At 53.0% G+C, this 21,821-nt stretch overlaps 9 protein-coding genes across 9 annotated transcripts; 5 read left to right on the top strand and 4 right to left on the bottom strand.

The window, feature by feature from the left end:
* Nucleotides 1-17: 17 nt before the first annotated feature.
* PHYSODRAFT_293654 (hypothetical protein) lies at nt 18-3,359 on the top strand (the record flags this gene model as incomplete). The annotated part of the gene is made up of 5 exons (XM_009516979.1): nt 18-254; nt 330-623; nt 699-903; nt 986-1,404; nt 1,476-3,359. The coding sequence occupies 5 exons, from the start codon at nt 18-20 to the stop codon at nt 3,357-3,359; spliced, it is 3,039 nt and encodes a 1,012-aa protein (XP_009515274.1).
* Nucleotides 3,360-3,684: 325 nt separating this feature from the next.
* On the bottom strand, nt 3,685-4,813 carry PHYSODRAFT_321704 (hypothetical protein; the record flags this gene model as incomplete). The annotated part of the gene is made up of 3 exons (XM_009516978.1): nt 3,685-3,918; nt 3,963-4,473; nt 4,533-4,813. The coding sequence occupies 3 exons, from the start codon at nt 4,811-4,813 to the stop codon at nt 3,685-3,687; spliced, it is 1,026 nt and encodes a 341-aa protein (XP_009515273.1).
* Nucleotides 4,814-5,213: 400 nt separating this feature from the next.
* PHYSODRAFT_476271 (hypothetical protein) lies at nt 5,214-6,920 on the top strand (the record flags this gene model as incomplete). The annotated part of the gene is made up of 1 exon (XM_009516977.1): nt 5,214-6,920. One exon carries the CDS (start codon nt 5,214-5,216, stop codon nt 6,918-6,920), a length of 1,707 nt encoding a protein of 568 aa, XP_009515272.1.
* Nucleotides 6,921-10,878: 3,958 nt separating this feature from the next.
* PHYSODRAFT_477473 (hypothetical protein) lies at nt 10,879-11,685 on the top strand (the record flags this gene model as incomplete). Its single annotated transcript, XM_009516976.1, has 1 exon — nt 10,879-11,685. One exon carries the CDS (start codon nt 10,879-10,881, stop codon nt 11,683-11,685), a length of 807 nt encoding a protein of 268 aa, XP_009515271.1.
* Nucleotides 11,686-12,136: 451 nt separating this feature from the next.
* Nucleotides 12,137-13,324, top strand: PHYSODRAFT_308972 (hypothetical protein; the record flags this gene model as incomplete). Its single annotated transcript, XM_009516975.1, has 2 exons — nt 12,137-12,534; nt 12,640-13,324. The coding sequence occupies 2 exons, from the start codon at nt 12,137-12,139 to the stop codon at nt 13,322-13,324; spliced, it is 1,083 nt and encodes a 360-aa protein (XP_009515270.1).
* Nucleotides 13,325-13,430: 106 nt separating this feature from the next.
* On the bottom strand, nt 13,431-16,432 carry PHYSODRAFT_473457 (hypothetical protein; the record flags this gene model as incomplete). The annotated part of the gene is made up of 4 exons (XM_009516974.1): nt 13,431-14,999; nt 15,143-15,479; nt 15,545-16,133; nt 16,204-16,432. 4 exons carry the CDS (start codon nt 16,430-16,432, stop codon nt 13,431-13,433), a joined length of 2,724 nt encoding a protein of 907 aa, XP_009515269.1.
* Nucleotides 16,433-17,302: 870 nt separating this feature from the next.
* PHYSODRAFT_467694 (hypothetical protein) lies at nt 17,303-17,590 on the bottom strand (the record flags this gene model as incomplete). The annotated part of the gene is made up of 1 exon (XM_009516973.1): nt 17,303-17,590. The coding sequence occupies one exon, from the start codon at nt 17,588-17,590 to the stop codon at nt 17,303-17,305; it is 288 nt and encodes a 95-aa protein (XP_009515268.1).
* Nucleotides 17,591-17,920: 330 nt separating this feature from the next.
* Nucleotides 17,921-20,231, bottom strand: PHYSODRAFT_293651 (hypothetical protein; the record flags this gene model as incomplete). Its single annotated transcript, XM_009516972.1, has 4 exons — nt 17,921-18,157; nt 18,226-18,566; nt 18,678-19,295; nt 19,316-20,231. The coding sequence occupies 4 exons, from the start codon at nt 20,229-20,231 to the stop codon at nt 17,921-17,923; spliced, it is 2,112 nt and encodes a 703-aa protein (XP_009515267.1).
* Nucleotides 20,232-20,435: 204 nt separating this feature from the next.
* On the top strand, nt 20,436-21,774 carry PHYSODRAFT_476815 (hypothetical protein; the record flags this gene model as incomplete). The annotated part of the gene is made up of 6 exons (XM_009516971.1): nt 20,436-20,681; nt 20,760-20,833; nt 20,916-21,104; nt 21,179-21,292; nt 21,357-21,411; nt 21,505-21,774. The coding sequence occupies 6 exons, from the start codon at nt 20,436-20,438 to the stop codon at nt 21,772-21,774; spliced, it is 948 nt and encodes a 315-aa protein (XP_009515266.1).
* Between the last annotated feature and the right edge of the window lie 47 nt (nt 21,775-21,821).

Here is a 21,821-nt window from a genome sequence, read left to right as displayed (position 1 = left end):
CGACGCAGAACGCGCAGATGGCGGTGGCCGCGCTGGCGGCTGCGGGCGTCGGCTACCTGTTCGTGAGCACGGAGCGCCAGAGCGACCAGGAGAAGCAGCAGCGCGAGCTGGAGATCCAGCGAGAGCGCAAGCTCAGCGATCGCCTGGCGGCCGAGCTCGTGGCGGCCGAGGCCAACCAGAACAAACTGGACTGGAAGGCCACGCTGGAGCGCGTGGTGCCGGCGATCGTGTCGCTCAAGCTCAATTCGCCCAAGGTGATGCAGTTTTTATTTGTTGTGGATGGCTAGCAGCAATTTGTGCACTGACAAATTGTTTTTTTTTTTTTTTAGTTTTTCGACACGGAGTCTCCAGGCAACGGATCTGCGACGGGCTTCGTGGTTGATGCCGAGAAGGGAATCATCCTCACGAACCGCCACGTCGTAGGACCAGGACCCATTGTATGCTGCTCTAATCTTGCGAAGCCGGAAAAGAGGCTGGATATTTTTTTTACTGACGAGCTGTTGTTTATGGATTGCGCTGTGCAGGATGCTGAGGCTGTATTCCAGAACAACGAGGAAGTTCGAGTCATTCCCATTTATCGCGATCCGGTGCATGACTTTGGCTTTTTCCAGTTCAATCCAGCGGTATAATAAGTTGATGCTGCATCGTGCGTTCACGATCCCATATTCTTAACTTTAAATCCTTTTTTTGATGTGCAGGATGTGAAGCACATGTCGGTGCCGTCGCTGCGACTGGAGCCGGACAAGGCCACCGTTGGGACGGACATTCGCGTGGTCGGCAATGACGCTGCTGAAAAGCTTGCGATTGCTAGCGGCACGTTGGCACGACTGGATCGCGATGCACCCAATTACGGCTACAACAACTACAACGACTTCAATACGTTTTACTACCAAGCTTCGTCAGGTATGTCTCCACGAATTGCGGAAAACTAATGTGCTGTTGAAAAGTGCTCTAACGATTGCAATTGTGAATATCCATCTGATAGGAACCACGGGAGGTTCTTCTGGTTCCCCGGTGCTTAACCACGACGGTGACGCTATCGCTCTTAACGCGGGCGGGAAGATTGGCACGTCTGCTTCCTTCTACCTGCCCCTAGATCGTGTAAAGAGAGCGTTCGATTTAATCAGAGAGGGTAAGGACGTGCCTCGAGGCACCATCCAAACGATCTTCAACTACAAACCCTTCGACGAGGTGCGCCGACTTGGCGTAGACCCCGCCACCGAAAGACTTGTTCGCTCCTCCTTCCCGTTGGCGACAGGTATGTTGACGGTAGCTGAAACGATCCCGGGCGGCCCATCGAGCAGCAAGTTGCAGCCAGGCGACGTGCTGATTCGCGTTAACGGTGAACTGATCACGCGCTTTGTCCCGTTGGAAGCCATTCTCGACGAAAACGTCAGCGAAGAGGTACGTTTTTTTTCATTTTAGGGCCTGTGAGATTGAAAGCATGGCTAACCGGTCAAGTGAAATTTGGGTAGATCGAGCTTCAAATTGAGCGATCCGGCGAGTTGGTGACGCACAAGCTACAAGTGCAAGACCTGCACGCCGTTACTCCGTCGCGTTTTATTGAGATCGGCGGTGCGGTGATTAACCCACTTTCGTATCAACAAGCACGAAATCATGCAATGAGCCCTGGAGCGCCGTACGTGGCGGACCCGGGTTACTTCCTGCAGCGTTCTCGCATCGGCCGCGGCGCTATCATCCACTCGGTGAATGGGATTAAGACACCCGATCTCGAGACGCTTAAGAACTATTTGAAGCAGTGCAAGGACCGGGATCGCATCGTGGTCAAATTCTCGAAGCTGACGGATAAGCCGGAGAAGGTCGAGGTCGTGCATGTGGATCGGAGGTGGTTCCCATTCTGCGAGTACGTGCGCGATGATAAGCTCGGCACGTGGCATTGCGAGCACTTCGCCCCGCCCGCTGAAAGCACGGGTACAGATGCCAAGCCTTCTGGAGAAAAAGAACCGATTGGATCGACAACGACACTGCCTGGTAAGAACCCGGTGGAGAACAAGCTAGCGCGCTCGCTAGTAACCGTGGACTTTGATCGCCCATTTAGCGTGAACAGCTTGTCAACATCGAACTACCGTGGCACAGGACTTGTGATCGATGCGGAAAAGGGACTCGTGGTGGTGGATCGCAACACCGTCACTGACTCGATGGGTGATGCTATGGTAACCTTCGCCAGCACTATCATGGTTCCAGCGCATGTGGTTTTCGTGCATCCGGTGCATAACTTTGCCATTGTACAGTACGACCCCAAGCTCATTGGGTCAACCCCTATTGAAAGTTGTCAAGTGGCATCCAAGCCGTTGGTACCCTCCGATCCGGTGTGGCTCGTGGGTCTCATGAGCAGTGTGGGGCGCAGCGGCCACTCGGATCTCGTATCCCGGGAGACCATCGTATCTGGCGTCAAGTGGATTGGGTTGCCCATGCCCAACCCACCTCGGTATCAGGAACACAATCTTGAAATGGTGGCTTTGCAGGATGTCGTTGGAACTGAAGGCGGAGTTGTATGCAGTGATAAGGGCGAGGTGAGTGCTTTTTGGGCTTCGTTCTCGTTCCAGCAGCAGCGCCGTAGCTCCAAGGTGGAAAGTCAGTTTAACCGCGGAATCCCGATGGAGCTGATTATGGAAAGCGCGGCACCGCTCATGCGAGGTGCGACGCCCCGAATTTTCGATCTGGGGGTGGATTTTGAGCACTTGAGCTTGGCAAAGGCTCGGGAACTTGGGCTTGGGCAGGCGCTAGCTGAGATTTTGGAGAAGGATGCGCCAGACCGCCGAACTATCTTGAGTGTTGCGCGTCGGTGGGGTGGCACGGAGGCGAAGGATGTGTTGAAGAATGGCGACATCTTGGTGGCTGTGGACGGCAAGATCGTTACAAGCTTCCGCGAAGTGGAGCGTTGTACGCAGAAGCCGGAAGTTCAGCTTACGATTGTGCGAGATGGACGCGAAATGCAGTTGGATGTGAAGACTCTTTTCATGGAGCGCACGGAGATCAACCGCATTGTCTTCTGGCAGGGTTTGCTTCTTCAGGCACCGCCTCTGTCGGTATCAGCGCAGCGCAGCATCTCACTGGAGGACGGTATCTATGTGTCTTGCCGATACTCGGGCTCACCTGCTGCCCGCTACGGCCCTCCACCCACGAGTCGGATTAAGGAAATCGATGGCGTCAAGATCACAAGTATCGACGATTTCGTGCGCGTCGTCACTGCAAAGTCAGGAAATGACTCGGTGCGCATCAAGTACACGGATCTGAGTGGTAAGGACCGCCTCAGCACTCTCAAGCTTGAGCCGAAGTACTGGCCCACCAGCGAACTGGTGCACGAGGGAGGCGAATGGCATCGCCACCAGCTCTGATCGCAGCTTCGTCCAGATCTGGGCCACTGTACTCACAGAACGAATGTGAATTCACACAACACACAACAAACAAACCAAGTCAACAAACACGTAACAAAAGATAAAGGCATGTTCGGTTCTTTGATCCCCAAACGGTCAGTGTTGATAGAATCCCTAGTCAGAAGGTAAGACCCTACTGCCTCCGTTGTCGGCACTAGCAGTAGCAGCTTTTATTACTTGTAGTGACCAAGTGTCCATATTCTTTTCACCGCCCAGCACCCGGTCGAACGCACTCACTACACCCGTACACGGACGCTCCTCGCATTCGCGCCCGAGACAGCGCCGATCACGACCAGACACTCTCGCGCGGAATTGTAAACCAATGCAACTTCGGGTGTACGAGAAACTCGCTGCCGTCCTCCTCCGTCAACCTCGAGATGCCGAACGCTCTCAGCGTGTTCACCTTGTAGTACAGGACGCCACCCTCGCACACGTACCCGGCCAGCGAGATCAACTTGGAGCGCGCCCCCAGCGTCGTATCCACAGAGCAGGGCTTCGTGAGCAGAGCGAGACCGCCGTACTTCCACCACACGAAACGAGTGTCCCCGTCAACCGAGTGAGCACGATCACGAGCACGCAGCCTAGTGCGATGCAGCCGTGACCAACCAGACTCATGACGTAGTACGAGACGGCCTTGGCCTCCACCTCGGTATGCCGCAGACTCGACCGGTTGAGCGACGTCAGGTAGAACTGGATAAGCGCGGCCGTGAGCAGTTCTCCGACGAGGGCCGTCTCGTAGTTGAAGAGCAGCCGCTTGACGAAGCAGCGCGTCTTCTCCCTCATCCAGCCCATGGTCTCCACCATCTCGAACAGCGTGGACATGATGCCGGCCAGGTTGTATCCGAGCGAGATGGACTGTATGCGTCCCATGAATCCTTCCTGAGTGATCAGCTGGAAGAGGTCGCTCATGAGGCCCAGATCCAGCAGTGCGAACAGCAGCAGTAGTCGATGATAGTTTTTCGCGCCGTGGGCCGACAAGCGCAGACTCTCCTGCACGAAGACGAAGGCGTCCTGGAAGCTGATGCGCTCGTCCGCGGGGTTGCAACGCCTCACGAAGCGCTTGCACGACACGAAGCTGCGCCGGATCACCCAGAAGCGGTGGACGCGATCCACAGCGCGCCGGTGACTCCGTACCAGTATGATTTCCGGTAAAAACCATCTCCCTTGTCGTTGGCGAGGCGGGATCCGTTGATGTCGAAGGTGCCGACGGCTTTGACGATGTCGTAGGCTGTGCTGTCGAGCGCGCAGAGGGTGCCCTCGCCCTCGATGTAGAAGGAGTAATATCCGATGCTGCCGTGGTAGAAGTAGCTTTCGAAGGGGTAGCTGTCGTTGGCGCAGTTGGCTGGTGTGGTTTTGTAGGGCTCCGCCTTGTTGAACCCGAGAAAGTAGCTTCCGTGGACGTTATACTGGGGCATGACATAGTGGCATAGAAGTCCCTTTTCGACGTGAAAGTAGTGTATTGGGGAGATATTCCACCAGGCTCCAGCCATGTAGAGCTCTTTCACGGGGCATCGTTGGAGTAGGTCGCCAGTACTGGGAACGATGTCAGTCGGTGTGACCAGATGAAGAGAAAACTTCGTGTTTCCTCTTACACTGTTCATATCCATCGGACTGCTTCGTGAGGTTTCCGCGCTGTATATCAGCTAGGCTAGGTTGCCTGCCATGGCGTCAGGTTCGGCGTCAAGCAACTAACGATGCTTGGCAATGACGCAACAGCTTGACTGTCGGCCTGGACGGTCGTAACGGAGAAGGCCGGTATTTTTACGCGGGGCTCACGGCTTATAACGTAATACTAGGACAACCGACATGGCGTGGATGAGAGCTCGTGCATGGAGAGTGGAGGCTCCACCTCTCTCGACCAAGCGCGTGATTACCCTCGTCTGGATGACAGTGGGGCTGCTACCGTTCATGCTACAGATTCGAGGATACACCCAGTTCATGACCCCGCACAAGATTTCTCTTCATCTGGTCACACCGACTGACATCGTTCCCAGTACTGGCGACCTACTCCAACGATGCCCCGTGAAAGAGCTCTACATGGCTGGAGCCTGGTGGAATATCTCCCCAATACACTACTTTCACGTCGAAAAGGGACTTCTATGCCACTATGTCATGCCCCAGTATAACGTCCACGGAAGCTACTTTCTCGGGTTCAACAAGGCGGAGCCCTACAAAACCACACCAGCCAACTGCGCCAACGACAGCTACCCCTTCGAAAGCTACTTCTACCACGGCAGCATCGGATATTACTCCTTCTACATCGAGGGCGAGGGCACCCTCTGCGCGCTCGACAGCACAGCCTACGACATCGTCAAAGCCGTCGGCACCTTCGACATCAACGGATCCCGCCTCGCCAACGACAAGGGAGATGGTTTTTACCGGAAATCATACTGGTACGGAGTCACCGGCGCGCTGTGGATCGCGTACCGCTTCTGGGTGATCCGGCGCAGCTTCGTGTCGTGCAAGCGCTTCGTGAGGCGTTGCAACCCCGCGGACGAGCGCATCAGCTTCCAGGACGCCTTCGTCTTCGTGCAGGAGAGTCTGCGCTTGTCGGCCCACGGCGCGAAAAACTATCATCGACTACTGCTGCTGTTCGCACTGCTGGATCTGGGCCTCATGAGCGACCTCTTCCAGCTGATCACTCAGGAAGGATTCATGGGACGCATACAGTCCATCTCGCTCGGATACAACCTGGCCGGCATCATGTCCACGCTGTTCGAGATGGTGGAGACCATGGGCTGGATGAGGGAGAAGACGCGCTGCTTCGTCAAGCGGCTGCTCTTCAACTACGAGACGGCCCTCGTCGGAGAACTGCTCACGGCCGCGCTTATCCAGTTCTACCTGACGTCGCTCAACCGGTCGAGTCTGCGGCATACCGAGGTGGAGGCCAAGGCCGTCTCGTACTACGTCATGAGTCTGGTTGGTCACGGCTGCATCGCACTAGGCTGCGTGCTCGTGATCGTGCTCACTCGGTTGACGGGGACACTCTGTTTCGTGTGGTGGAAGTACGGCGGTCTCGCTCTGCTCACGAAGCCCTGCTCTGTGGATACGACGCTGGGGGCGCGCTCCAAGTTGATCTCGCTGGCCGGGTACGTGTGCGAGGGTGGCGTCCTGTACTACAAGGTGAACACGCTGAGAGCGTTCGGCATCTCGAGGTTGACGGAGGAGGACGGCAGCGAGTTTCTCGTACACCCGAAGTTGCACTGGTTTACGATTCCGCGCGAGTGTTTGGTGGTAGTCGGAGTTGTCTCTGGTACGAATGTCAACGCATGCGAGGAGCGTCCGTGTACGGGTGTGGTGAGTGCGTTCGACCGGGTGCTGGGCGGCAACGTTGAGTATAGTCGGAGATATTCGGGTAAGCCTTGCCTATTGTTTTGCGCTATCAAGTTTGATTTCGTTGCTTGGAGCTTACGTATTTCATTTGCTGTTATTTTGGTAGCTTATGGGGTGCCACAAATAAAATCAAGCGTTGTTGAGGCTGCCCGCAAGAAAAGTGGTCGCAGAACCATACCAACAGTCTAGGCCTAAGCAATAATGAATGGTAGAGCTCTAAGTCGCTGATGCAACGCTTCAGCAACAACAGTCAAAAAGACCTCGTATAGTTCGATAGTTTGTTTCATTCTTTTTTAAATTAAGTGAAATTTAGGTTTCTCTGAGTATTGATTCTTTTTTTAAACTTAAAAATAAGTAGATTATTATTTATAACAATTTATAAAACATTTTTATAATTGTGACCTAATTGTTAAAATAATTGGGTTTTCCAAATTTAATTAATGTTAAATAAAATTTGAAATTTACAATTGCAATTCTGGGCACTACAGTGACACCTCCCTAAATGAACCCCTCCAACTGACAATGTGTTCCCTATCTGGTTAGTATTCCTCGACTGCAAACGGGATTATATGGATTTCACTATAGGTGCTCTATATCTGATCAAAAACCTCTTTATTCTCTAAATGGTCGCCATTGTTGGCGCCTCAACCCTCTAAATGGACGCCGTAGTAATAGATCCAAACTCATATATTTTTCTCAATCACTTGCCTGCCTCCTCCCACGTATGCCATTGCTACCACTACTCCCGCCACAACAAATCGAGCGAAGAGAGAAATTTTATTTGGGATGCTAAGTTGGAACAAAGAGTTCACAGGTCGAAGACCTGTGCTTGGCCCCGGCAAAAAACTTGTAACTTTCCAAAACCGGGTACCAAACCGGGTCTCTCTTTCTTAATTGTAATGTTTAAGCTAATATTTGCCGGAATCGGGTACCCGTCGATAAATGCTAAGATTTATGCACATTATTTACCAAAGGTTGATACTAATCGTTTATTATTTACCAAAACCTGCATTCAAATACTTACGGACGCTCCAGTACACTATGAGAGCCTCATGGCTTCGCTGAAGGCGTATCAATTTGCGCCATAATCGACTAAGCTTAGCTGAAGATGACCAACATGACTTGTCTAAGTGCAGGTTGCATTTTTTTACATGTCAATTTGCTCAATACCCAATACTCTTAGCCGAAGATGCCCAACCTCGTGTCTGTCGCCAAACCAATCAGCTCAACTCGACAGTGATACGAGCATCGTTCGTTTGAATAAGACTTTTTCCCCCTCCGTTGAAGCACTCACTTCCAAGGAATTGGCCCATTAGCGTATTTCTCATTCCGCAATTTATCCCCCAAGCCCTCAAGTTAAAAGTTTGTTTGTTTGTTTGTTTTGTTTTTGAATTGAGGATCATTATTGTCACTTAGCTAACATCCTCAAGTTAAAAGGTCAAGATCAGCGCACCATGCGTCTCTACTTCGTCCCGCTACACTGTAGCTCTCTCGTCTGATCGTTAGCACACAACATAGTTCGAAAATGAGCACGGTATACCTTACCTGCAAAATGAATGAAATAGCTCTCTCGTTGCTGGCGCCAACGCAGCCATTGGACCAGGGTGCTATGTCACCGATGGCCTCATCAGACCAGGCAACCTCAATTGGTGACTTTCGGTTCCTGAGAACCCACCACGATAAAGAAGAGCGGGGCTTGCTGGTTACCAGCCTCACAAAGGTTTTGGCTGAAACATCATTTCCGCTTCGATGTGCGCAACTATTTGTTCAATTACGCAGTCTCGGGCAGATGCTGCGGCTGCGAAGCAGGCGCAGTAGATGCCCACGTTAGAGTCAACTAAAGAGTTGGGCTGGTAGTGCTTTTAAGGATTAAAAACAAAAAACTTTAGGATTTACTCAATTATTATCCATTATCATCGTCCATGAAACTATTCGGCGACCTGTGTACCCTCCCGGAGCAACGCTCCGGGTTGCCTATTTGCAGTGCATGTAACTGCAAGCTTGTAAATACTGATAAATAAGCTAGCCACGTTATATTACAATCAGCGCAGCGTGCATATAGAATTTACGAAAAACTAAAATATTATGATGTCGAGACAACTAGGGGCTATGCAGTAGATACCTAGCGAAAGATAAAACTGCAGGCATGGTGGCAGGATATCGGGACAACAAATATTCCCATAACCTCACTGTATTGAAACTCACGTACAACCTGAGGGGATGCGATTCTGCTAATACCAATGAGAAGAAGGAGTAGGAACAGACAATACCGCGCCTACCGTTATTGGTTAAGTTCTGTCTGTGTGAAGACGAAACAAAACAAGAGTACGAAAATGCTGGAGGGGTACCAGGTAAAGAAAGCCCTTGTAGTTGCACCTAACAAATGAAAATGTAGTCATTAGAAGTGTAGCCATTTCTTTATCTGATCTATTCTTTAACTGAAACAGCGTATTAGACCGAGCGAACTGGGAGTCATTTGAGACAGCGGCTGACATAATGTTGCTAATCCACCTTTTAGAGTTATCGAGATAATCGCCTTCAAAGTTGGGCGACTGATTTTCGCACTTAAATGAAGTTTTGAGAAACGGAGGATTTTGTGTTTTGAAAATTCGAACCGTCACTAAACCGAACTGGGACGCCCACGCAATCGACTTTGCCAACCACCGTCAAGATCTCTGCCATGCCGCTAAGCCCTACTCCTTCTAGCACTGCAGGAGGCTCCTCCATCCTGCTGCAGTCACCGTCGAGCTCCCTGACGTTGATGCCGCTTCCTCCTAGCGCGGTTGCAACCGCTGCGACGCCTGATTAACCCATTCAGCTTGCTCAAGACACTGAACAAGTCCAGCAAAGTCGCAGCGGCGAAGGCGATCTGGAAAGCAGCGCGGCCGAGAGCGACGAGCCCGACAACAGCGCGGATGAGGACTGGAGTGAGGAAGCGATGAGTGCAGAAGAGGACGATGAAGACGAACGATTGACCGGCGAGAGTGTGGAAAGCGCCAGCGAGGACGAAGAGGACATAAGTATCAATTTGATTGAGGTCGATTTGCAGCAGAAGGTTGCTGCGTTGATCCAGGCAGACGCGTGCGAGCGCCGTTGCCTCGAAGGAAAGGCGCGTGAGATCGAGTGGTTGGTGTGCTCACTCTCCCAGATGACTCGCTCGGAGCAAATGACCAGTATCCCAGTATCTACACGATGTTGGCACTGCTGATGCAGACGGACACCGTTGAGCGGCGTCGTGGTGGCGGGGCGCGAGAAAAGTTTCACTACTACTTGCCCTTTATCGGGCAAGTATGCCGTCCCTCGTTTGCAAAGTGCCTTGATGTGGCACCGCTCACTATTAAGCGCTATAAAGGAAGGGTTCGGGGTGGTAACATCGCGCCAAAGGCGCACGGGAACAAGCTGAACAAGCACGCCGCCAAGGTCGACGTCGTGTGGCTGGTGAAGTGGTTTCAAGAGTTTGCCGCAGAAGTAGGTGACGTGGTTCCTGTACGTGTCCGGCTACAGAAGACTGCCGACGGCAAGATTACAAAGTACTACAGCCGCGAGAACTACACGCTGCTGCCTGCGAATTTCACGTGGAGCGCAATCTACGACGAGATGCACTCTTACGTAGAGCAGATAGCGCTACGGGTCCGGGAACCTGCCCCTGCAACCATGAGAAAGCTGCTCAGCCTTCACTGCCCAGCTATTCGGATCCGATCGCCACGATCCAACGTCTGCGACCTCTGTGCTATCTACCAGTCGAGAATGCGTGGAGGTCCGACGGCGGAAGAGACGGAAGAGCTCGGGCAGCACACTGTATCAGCTCATCGAATGCGGTAAGAGTGCAAATGGATGTTGGTAACATTTTGATTTCTCGCCGGACACTAATATCTTTTTGATATATTCGATATTTTTTAGACTGGAGTACAAAGCTGACAAGGCTGCAGCTCGTAACGGTGGAAGGGAGAATGATACCGCTGTTCTGGTGATGGACTTCTCGCAGAACTTGACCGTCCCGTCGGTGTCCTCGACGCCTTCGCAGTGGTACTTCTGTTCACTAGTAAACGTGAATGTGTTTGGCATATTTCACGAGAACGACGGCGTCCAGACCAACTACGTGTACGACGAGACCGTCAGCGGCAAAGGCACGGACCAAGTGAACTCCATGCTTCATCACTTCATCCGAACGGTCCTGGTGCCAGCAGGGAAGAAGCGGCTTGTCGTGTACGCCGACAATTGTTCGGGCCAGAATAAGAACAATCTCGTGATCAAAGTCCTGCTGGCCCAGGTCCACATGGGTGTCTTTGAGAGGATCGACTTCAAGTTCTTTGTAAAAGGACATACAAAGAACTCCTGCGACAGAGGGTTTGGACACATCCGCAAGTACGTGTCGCGACAGGATCTCTGGACAATGGGTCGCATTGTCGACGCGGTGAATGACTCTGCCTCGTCCAATGCTACGGTTCACATCTCGCGAGGCGATGATTTCTTCTACAGCTACAAACCACTAGTCTCTGAGCTCTACAAGACTCTAGTCGGTGTTGAGCAGTTTCAGATTTTCTCGATGGATGCGTCCAAGCCGGGATTGGTGCAATGCAAAAAGGATTCTGACAGCGACGCTGAGGAACAAGATCTCCGTAGAAAGATTGACGGTGTGTTGACGGAAGGCACCAAGGTCGAGCGGATGTTCACGCAGTTTCTGGAGGCGTTGCCACTACCACCTATCAACCCGGAAAAGGTGTACACCATGAACCAGACCGTTCGCAAATACGTGCCGGAGGAATTCAGGTCGGACGTGATGTATGCAGCCCCGTCAAAGAAGCAAGGCGAAGACGCAAAAACGGCGAAGCAAGCGCGCCGTGAACACCGGGCAGCTATGGCTGCGGCTGCAAAGGAAAACTGTGACCGTCGCGGACGCGACACTACAGCTGCTAAGAAGCAGAAGACATCCTGCAACTCTCCGGACGCTTAGCTTTCTGCTCAGACTTAGGCAAAACATATTGTTCGTGTTAATCAAAATGATACTTAGTGTCACCCAATGTCACTATTCTGAAATTACACACAAAAGGTAACTTTTAGGTTAGTTCCACGTCGAATCTGAACAATCCGACGCCACCATTGGCTCCCCCGTGCAATTTTACGTTTAGACCACCAATAAATTTTTTTGAGTTTTCGGCTTCGAAAAAGAGATAATTTTTTCAAACGATCATAACTTCATGGGATTTCAATTCTAGAAAGCCAGGGACCTCCCTGGGGAGGGCTCATAAGAAAGAGGAGACGCTGATCTATGCAATGATGCCCTTAAATCGCGATTCGTACCTAGGTTGATTAGTAACCGGGTGTTTGCCGCCGTCTCATTTAAAGAGGTGTGACTGTATGTACCATCCTTATGGTACACTTTGGGCAAACCGTGCTCTTCAAACATGGCGGTCGCGCCCGACACGCCGCCGAGCATCCGCCGACAGTATGCGAGTCCGCCACGCGAGTCGCCCGATCAGCGGCGGCGACGTCTGGCCAACCGGCGTGCAGCCAAGTACCGCCACTTCCGGGCTCAAAACGCAGCGGACCCGGTGGCTGAGCGCCAGCGCCTGCAGAACACGCGACGGCAGCGCGAACGTCGTTCGCAGCTGGACGCCGAGGCGCGCGAACGCCTGCGCGCGCAGAACCGGCGTCGGCAGCAGCAGCGCCGCCAGGGACTGAGCGACCGCGCCAAGGCGGAGATCCGCCAGAAGCAGCGCGAGCGGCAGCGTGAGCGCCGCCAGACGCTGGACGATGAGGCGCGCGAGGAGCTGCGGGAGCGTGAGCGGCTGCGCATCCGCCGGCGGCGGCGTGAGCTCAAGCAGCAACAGGAAGAGGAGCAGGACCAGGCGGAGGCTGCGCTGCCTGCCTCCGCGCGCCAGCTTCAGCTGCCGCCAAGTCTGGGGAGAGAGCGGCTGCCGCAGCTGAGACTCGCGCCGGAGCTGCCGACGCTGAGGCAGCACCAGGAGCAGCAGAGACACAGAGAGATACAGAGCAGGCTGCCGTTTGTCGGCGGCGTGCAGTTCACGCTGCCGCCCCCGCCGGCGCCTCTGGACATGGTCCGGACCTTTGCGCACGAGCGGATCCCCTCCTTGCCGCACCTGCAGCAGGTGACGAGGCCGACCACGTCGCTGCTACACTCGACACCGCCGCCTCTGTTCCCGATGCCGGGACCACTTGCGACGACAAGTGGAGGACCAGGAAGTGCCACGTCGGCTGGATTGCCGACTGTGGCTAGTGCAGTGGCGGCGGCGGCGACCAGGCCTCCGCATCCGACCCCCATCATGCCGTCCGTGAGTTTGCCGCTGCCGAGTAAGCCGCTGGCCGCTCTGCCCATGGTACCTCAGCAGCAGCAACAACAACCACCAAGGACGCCTATTGTGCTCCCACCAGCACATCGCTCGCTTCCACCGCTGCCCGATTTCCTCAACAGTAGAGAGGCATTCAACCCAGCTACAGCTGCAGCTGCGGCTACTACAGCGCGCTCGACGCGGCCTTCCAGCAGCGCTAGCAGAGCGTTGTTCCCGTCATTCACTGATCTACCGGCTACGCACACGGAGGCACAAGAGGCGGACTCTTTTTTCCAACGATGAGAGGTCTTCGAACGCAGACAAAGAGGGGGGAGGGATGAAATGCAATACTTGCATTGGGTTTGATACGCCGGTCTGTCCTATCGTGCTATCATGAGTTATCGTCGATCTATCGCAGTAGGCTGTCGAGCTTGTTGACGCTCCCCTTGGCGAGTGGGCGATGAGGGGCATTGATGTGCCAGAGCGCTCGAAAAGCCTCATGCGTGTACGCGCCGCGGTTTGCCAGCAGAAACATTTCAAGCTGCGTCTCGGACAAGTTGAGGAGCTGGTAGTACCGCTTGGCGTGCTCCAATCGCGAGGCTGACGAGCAGGACGAAGGCATCGAAGCCGACGAAGACAAGGACAGACCATCGCGTGGGTACGAGTAGAGCGTTCCTGTGAGTCCTTGACGCAGAGCACCGATGTTGAGCAGCATTTGCTGGACACCTCCGCGAGTAAACGTGCAGTCGGTCATCTGTGCGAGGTTGCCTATCAGTAGCCGCGATAGTAGCGCGTCCACGCCATTGTACACAAGCGTCATCTTGTCGCTCGCCAGGTATGGCTGGAGCGCGTTTTCGATCGAAGAGAGGTTGAGGTTGAGCGTGAGGACGCTGTCTTGAGCCATGGTCGGCTGGCCTTCTTCTATGTCAAATCGCTGCGAGACGAGCTGCGTGAGGTAGTAGCAGCAATGCAGCCTCACTTCGCGGCGCAGGAAAAGAAGACACGCATCAGCCAGGGCGCTGCATTGCCAACTCGCCGCTTGAAGCGCCATGGTGAGGGCTGGCGAGGTAACAGGCGAAGTCGGACAATTGTTGGACTTCCCTTCGGAACCTCCAGCAACACGTTGAAGGTACACAGCGATGAGGTCGCATGCGCTGTTGGCGTAGCCGAGCATGCCGATCCGCGCGTTATCCATCAGTAAACCGTCTGCTCCGTGCATCCACGCATCCGGGTCGTAGAGTTCGCTCTCGAGCCCAAGTTCTCTTGCCGCTATGACCTCCTCGGCAGTGATTCGGGCACCTGCACCACTAGTCATGGATCCGGTCGGCTGCACCTTCGAGTGGTGATACGGGATCGGGCTCCCTTGCTTGGCTCGCTGATAGCCTTCGTAATCGTGGAAAATTGCTGCCAAGTCGGCGTACGTGACATTTTTGGTCTGCAGTTGCTGGTGATTGAGTGTTTGCTCTCGGATATCCCGCACAATGACGGCGCATTCCTCCAGCCAGCTCAAGACAGAGGCTTCCAGCACGCTCGCCAAATCGGAAGCATGAGTCGGCATCTTGGCCATCATCTCGCGGAGGTTTTCGATTACGTGGAGCAAACTGTCGATGCTGGGTGGCTGATAGCTTGTGTCAGACGGAATGGGCAGCCGACAGATCGTCGTCTGACCCCGTCCTTTTAGCGCCAGAAACTGCTGTGCCTTCGCTTTGACCTTAGGAATCCACTTCTGCGTGATGAAGGTGCTGAGGAATGATGCAAAACCCGACAACGATGACATAGGTGAGGCCACGCCAGAACGGGAGCTACTGGCCCGGAAAAGCTGCTGGAAATCTTTGCCGATGCGCTCCAAGTCCTCGTAAACGTCGGGCAAGTGGAACACGCTCGGTTCGCACACGAGGCGGCGGCGTATTGCAGTTACCTGGTTGCTTTCACCCGACTGATTCTTTGTCAGTGGCTTGTTCCGACTCAATTTGAACAACTCGCCGTTGCCGGAAGCAGAAGAAAGCTCTGGATTGAGTGCCGTGGGCTGAAGCGAAGATACACCATCGAGGTATTCTACCAGCACACGCTGCGCATATACAAGCTTAGCCCAAGCGCCTCCAGGAATGATCCCCTCAAGACAAGAAAGCTTACCTCAAGCACTCCGGAAATTTTGGTTACGACTTCGAACATGCCGTAGTCCCAGTTGTCGCCGTCGGCCTCGAAGTATACAGCGACGAGGTAGTGGCGCTGAGCAACACGACGGAGCACGGTGAAGAGCAGACGCAGAAATGTGCCAAACTCGCTCGAGTGGTCGTGGGTGCCGAACGTTGCCTCTGTGAACGCGTTGGCAAACGATGTACTACTGCTGGAATTGAAGATGCCTCGACAGAGGCGTGATAGTTCCGCAACTACTGCATCCAGCTCTTCTTCGATCGAGCTTTTGATGGTGCCAATGGCTTCTCGTTCACGATGGAGTCTGCAGACAAGTAATAGGTCAGAGTAATGATCATATTATCAGGCGAGAACTTTGGCACCACTCACTTTTTGACAGCGCTGACTGCGGTCTGAAGCACGTTGTTTGTTGGCAGGGGAGCAGCAGGAACGCCAACGATGCTTGCACGGTTGTGATCAGAGGCGTCTCCTTTGGAGGTGGAAGTCTGCAGCATCAGTCTCTCAAATTCCTGGTCGAAGTGTGCGCCGCTGCTGAGTTCATTCTCAATAGCTGCTAGCGAATACTGGTTGGTTCGCGAGGCGATGTTGGCGAACGCGCCTTTGAGGTAGATCGTTCTTTGCAGCTCTTGCACCAATCTGTCTTCGATCGTTTGTTTGCACTCCATCAGGTCGTTGCGCAGCCCCGTCGTGGCGTGGAAAGCTACGAGCTGCTCGCTAAAAACCAAGTCCAACGCGCCTGCGAACGCGTCGACGGCTTCAAGAAACTTGCGCTGGTTCAGCAGCGCCTCAATCTTGGACGGTGCGGCCTCAATGCACTCGATGTCGTTGATGATGTCGATCACTTTCTTGGCCTCGTACTTTTGGAGCAGCAGCTCGCGAAGGTTTTTCGTCTTGGAACCCAGAATGGTCCGACCATCGGCAGCTCGCTTGCGGACTTCCTGCACTTTGTCCCGCGTTTCTGGAGACGTAAGCACTAAGTGTTAAAACAGCACGAGGAACAGAACCAATTCGGCCACGACAGTACCGACCTTGCAATTGGTTTGAGATGGTGGTGAAGCGAGCGAGACTCGTGTTGAAGTTGACGAAGCTCTGGTCGATGACGCCGTCGATCTGCTCGTCGGCCATGGCTCGGAACTTGCGCACCTTTTGAAGCTGCTGGTCGCGAAATTCGTCGGTCGCCGCTCCCACCACATACCGCAGCATGTAGCGAGGCACGCTGAACTTCTTGTCGAAGAAGACGGGGTCAATGACGCTCATGGCGACGGCGCCTCGTTGGTGCTCAAGTGCCGTCCGTGGGCGTGGATCTTTGGGGATGACGTCTTTTCCCGAAATGGCGACTCTGCAGTCGTTGGCTGGGTAGGGAAGGGATAAACGCGAAATGAGTGTGGTGAAGATTGAAGACCTCTTCACAGGTACAGAGACTTTAGGCAAGCATACAACATCAGCCCGGTCTAACGTGGCGTGAGGGGTATGGGCAGAAGCTGCGGGTAATGGTGACGTGAAGGAGCTGGCGTATTTGATCGAGCAGGGCGCACGGGTCAACGACACCGATGTAAAGACTGTATTGATTGATAAGCAAACCGACAGGGTCTTTGATCAGTGTGCATGTGTTCCACACTGGGTAGAAAGAAGGGTATGCAGCTCTACAAGTGGCAGCGAGAAAGGGTCGAGATGAGTGCGTGGCATTCTTGCTGCAAGAGGGGGCCGATGTGAACCAACGTGACGTACGTCAATAATGCCTTTCGTTAGTGATGTACAGCGTATAGATCTCAGCCTTGTTTGATTTGTTAGTCCGATGGCTTCAGCGCTCTGCATGAAGCAGCATTCTGGGGCCACGACAATGTTGCACGGATACTTTTGCGCCACGGAGCTGACAAGACCTTCGTCAATTCGGTGCGGATTCCTTACAGTAAGTAAATCCTCGATTTTTTTTCTCTCACAAAACTTCCGCACTAAAACTGTAGGAAGGTACAACCGCGTTAGACCTGGCTGTACGGCACGGCAACGGGGTTATCGCGCACATGCTCGCAGAAGGCCATTCGGTCGACCGTGGATTTTATTAACAAGGAACTTGAACGAGTATCGTGGTCCACGATTTGTGGAGTTTGTATTTGCTCTCGTATTCCCTTATCCAGAAGCTGAGAGTGGCCAGCTTGTCACCGCCTTCCCCCCCAACCTCGCGAAGGTACTCACTGCCTTTTCGGGTATCTCGTCCACTACACCACCTCTCTCTTCGTCCACTGAGGCACTGCCCAGACTTCCTTCGTCACTATCAACGGCCACTCCCCTCAGCTGTCTAGTGGCAGTAGCCTGGACAGCGCTGGCCGAGTTCACGAAGGGAACCTCCGCGGAGACAGCGCTGGAGCTTGCAAGTAGACAGCATGCTGAAGTAATCAGTACGAAGTATACTCGCATGGTTGGTTGTCGACGCTTGGTGCACGCTGAGAGTTGGAAAGTAGATTGGAGAATGATACTCTAGCAGCACCTCAGCCACCTCGGACGTACTTATAATATTGCGCCGCTAGATGATGGAACGTCTCATAAGCTTAGCGGGGATAATATTGTACTGGATACAGTTTTGGATCGGCAAAAACGAGTTGAGAGCTGCAATTGGTGTTTTTTCATGTATTCCATTGAGCATGTCGCGGTCCTTAGTGACCTCACTGAGAAAAAAAAAGGAGTGCAGGATGCACCGTTGCTGAGAATGAATCCCTCATCACAGTTATCGCCTAATTGTCGTAGCATTCACTGAGATTGAGGAGCTTGCTGTACGGTGCGAACGGGGCGCTGTGACGCGTGATAAAACACCTCTCGAATGACGGGGACTGCCTCAAAAGAAAAGATCTTCGCCACGTCAATCTCCGCCGGGACAGCTTTGGGCTCGTCTACCTTTCTCTTCTTGGTTGTCTCTGTTGTTGACGGCGTCCTTGACGCGAGCACACTTAGGAAAGCGAGCATACACTTCCTTGCTAGCGGCTCGCGCTGTCGGTGAATCGGTTTCACGTGAAACTTTTGAAGTCCTTGACATATTTGTAATAAGGCGACCTCACCTCCAGGTATTCCAGCCTTTCGTTCACCTCCAGCATTTTGATAATCGCGTTCACGTAGAATTCAAAATTTGGCGCATTCCCAGCCATGAGGACTTCTTCTGGAACCCAACGGGAAAGCAAAGAAAACCGCAGACGGCGCACACATTTTGTAAGCGGATTGCTGTCGTCACGTAGCTGCTTGGCAAATTCCGTGACGTCGCTCCATTGAAACGTCAGATCGGGAATTGGCGTGTTCGTTGCACGGTATTCGCTGAGGTCGAGCTGTACGTCGATCAAGCGTCTTGAGAATGTAACCTCCTGCAAATTGGGGCAACTTCGAATAATCGCGTTCTCGTCCACGTCTTGCAAATGAGCACATCAAGCACCAAATTGGTCAAGGAGGATCCAACCGATTTGATAAACGGAACCACTCAGCGATGTAATCGCACTCGAACTTGTCCTTGATGTCGTACCACACTCAAAACTCAAGTTCGTGCGTTGCTCCTGGCAACGTCCAAATCCAGGAACCAGCACATCAACCCATTCTCTCTCTCCGTCATCACTAAACGTTCTTACGGACGGAATTTCTTCCTCCAACGCGAGATAACGTGAGTTCACGACGGGGTGGCCTTCTCTATCAAACTCCCATCGGATAGGTGTGCCACTCGTTATTGTTGCACCTCTCTCATCAACTCGCCCTCGGGGAGTGCCAAACAGCATCTCTTCTGGGTGCTCCGACGCCAATATTGCAGTGAATGCTTGTACATCGGTGGCATTCAATTGCTGGATCCCCGTGAGGGTTAGCGTTTTGACTGACGAGAAGGCTTGGGCACGCTTCGAAAACAGTCCATAGGCCAACCACTTCCAGTAGTGTTCACGTTTTTGTCGATCCAAAGGTTCTAACTCCAAAAAAAGCGAGAGCTTCTCAGTCGTCTGGATCAGCGCCATCGCCGAGCACATTGCTTCAATATCGCGGGGTGGCATCGTCGCGTCGCATGCCAACTTGAGCTCTGCCAGTTGAGAAGAACCGCTTTCTTCGACCAACCCTCGATGAGTTGCACCGGCGTCGAAGTAGTAGCCAATGTAGCGTCCTCTTGATTACGACGTGTACCGTTCAGTGCACGTCTAAAGAACTGTCCAAAGATTTTTATAGCCTCGGGATAACTGGAATTCTCAAACAAGATAGGCACAGGGACATCCATCGAAGAGAACCACACGTTTTCTACTACCAGTTGTCCTAGCGCATCCACAAACCCCAGACTTTCAGGCATTAAACCAGCATTTACAGACATTGGCTCCAACACAAACGTGCAACGGAGTGCTCCAGCCTCCACGCCCTTTTCTCCGGTATTGCTTGCGTGGATCTCTTTCTCAGCAATTGCGATCTCCTTCAATGTCTTTGCGTAGTTAAGCTGTGTGTCGACATTTATTGTATCTCCCAGTAGTTTCTCCCGAAAATCCACTCTCACGGGAATTTGTATGTCCACTCCAGCCTCCCCTGACTTTAGGTTTTCATCAAGAGCAGCAATCTGGCTCAACGCGGTCCGATATTCCTCGCTAGGTTGTTCACGCTGATCAGTCCCGCATAAGTGGACAAGATCATACTCGACACTGTCGGCAGCATCGGCGTTAATTTCATGTCCGTCCTCATCCACGTCCAGTATAAACTTGACTGCTATGCTCACTTCGCTGATTTCTTCTCCATACCTTCCATGGTAGACTTCGCATTTCTCAGTAAATATGTGGTCGTAAGCATCGTAGACGGCGTGCTCAACTGCCACAAGCAGCGCTAAAGCCTCTCGCACCTCCTGAAAACGTCTACGGAAAGCCGCTTCATCCTCACTGTCGGAGCTTTCGCGTCTTGGCATCGCGACCTTAACAACGATTTCAGGAAGCTGCCAGACGTACTCGTCGGGGCTGTACTGGTTGTAGTACTTGATGCAGGACTTCAGCGCCTCCCACCACGGAGAGAGAAATCCCCAGCGCTGCTCCACCTGCGCAGCAAAAGAACCTTCTTCCTCGGCCATCTTGCGGCTTCGCTTTTCGAAAGTGAGGCAAATCTTTCAATTCGCAGCATTTTTGAGGCAATTCTTGTAATATTTTACTGTAATTTTCCGCCTGTAAATTACCAGTAACTGTCTTTTTGAAGTTCTCTGAAAGTTTACCCATACTTATGTTATTTTCTTTATCCGATACACGCTCTTGATTGGTGTTCGTAACAGACAGAAGCCATGGCCGACGGCCATGCGGACGCGCCGACCGCGACGTCCACGAGCTGGCGCTACTGTCTCCACATTACCTACTACGGTACGGGCTTCGTGGGGTGGCAACGACAGCAGCAGGCAGCGAAAAGCAGCTCGGGCCATGACAGTGTGCAGGAGGTGGTAGAGAAGGCTGTGACGGAGACTTTGGGGGCCTCGCAGCGAGTCAACGTCACGGGCGTCAGCCGCACGGATGCAGGCACGCACGCACTCTATGTACGTGAGTTTTGAGAGCAAACTGGGAAATGTCGGGGTGTTTTTACTAAAGGGTGTATGCAAAATGTGCATTCGTAGCAATATGGTTTCATTCGACTCGGCTCGGAGCTGCCGATGTCCTTGGAGGAACTGAAAGATCAAGTCAATGCCAAGTGAGTAGCAAAAAAGAATGTCCTCGACCTTGTAGTGCTACGTTACAGTGGTAGAGTGACCGCGTGCTGTCTTGCTATGCAGACTGGGAAGTGACCGAATTGTGGTGCTTGGTGTGACGGTGCCGACGACGGGCCCGGCGCGGATTCGATCGCGGTACAAGAAGTACATTTACTACTTGCAGCAAGGACACCGCCCGGACTTGGAGCTGGGCAAGTACTCGTGGTTCCTCGGTAGACGCCTGGACATCCAGCGGATTCGTGATGCACTCAAGTGAGTTGAAGATGCACCGGTGGTTAATTAGTTTGCGCCTGGCATGAATTTTAACTGGTTTTGTGCCTTTGTAGGTATTTGGAGGGCACGCACGACTTCCGTCCATTTTCTCAGGGGCTGTTGAAGCCGAAGTTTGAGGATCTAACAACGTTGCGAACCATTATTTCCGCAAAAGTTGTTGTTCGACGGTGGGTCTTTTGTTTGCGCTTCCGAACATGTGCGTAAGTTACTATAACTATGCATTATGAATAGGAACGTGAACTTCTCGCTGGATCCGCAAGTGTGCGGTAGTGGCGAGGTCATTGACGTTGCGGATATGTACAAAGACCCTCCAAGCAATGCTACTGCAGAAATCCACAACTCGGACGGCACCAAGGCTGTAGCCACAGGAGACCATAAGAAACGGAAGATCGAGCAAGCCAAGGGAGGAGCACCCGTGCACTTTGTTTGCATTGAGCTCGTTGCCAATGGCTTCCTCCGGCACATGGTACGACGGATCATTGGCACTTTGCGTCCAATTGGTGAAGGCACGCAGCCACCTTCTCGAATGCAGCAGGTACTAGCAGGTGAAGTCCAGCCTGGTCCATCTGCCCCTACGAAAGCTCTGTGGTTGCATCGTACTTGGCTCACACAAGAAGAGTACGACGCGGACAGTGCTGCGGAAAAGTAGACTGGACAGTCGAGTTACAAGCAAACGGCATCGTCGAAATAGAGCAC

The sequence above is a fragment of the Phytophthora sojae genome (genome assembly GCF_000149755.1).
Source record: "Phytophthora sojae unplaced genomic scaffold PHYSOscaffold_1, whole genome shotgun sequence".
Lineage (NCBI taxonomy): Eukaryota > Oomycota > Peronosporomycetes > Peronosporales > Peronosporaceae > Phytophthora > Phytophthora sojae.
The sequence above is the reverse complement of the archived record's forward strand: the minus strand, read 5'-3'. Positions and strand labels throughout refer to the sequence as shown.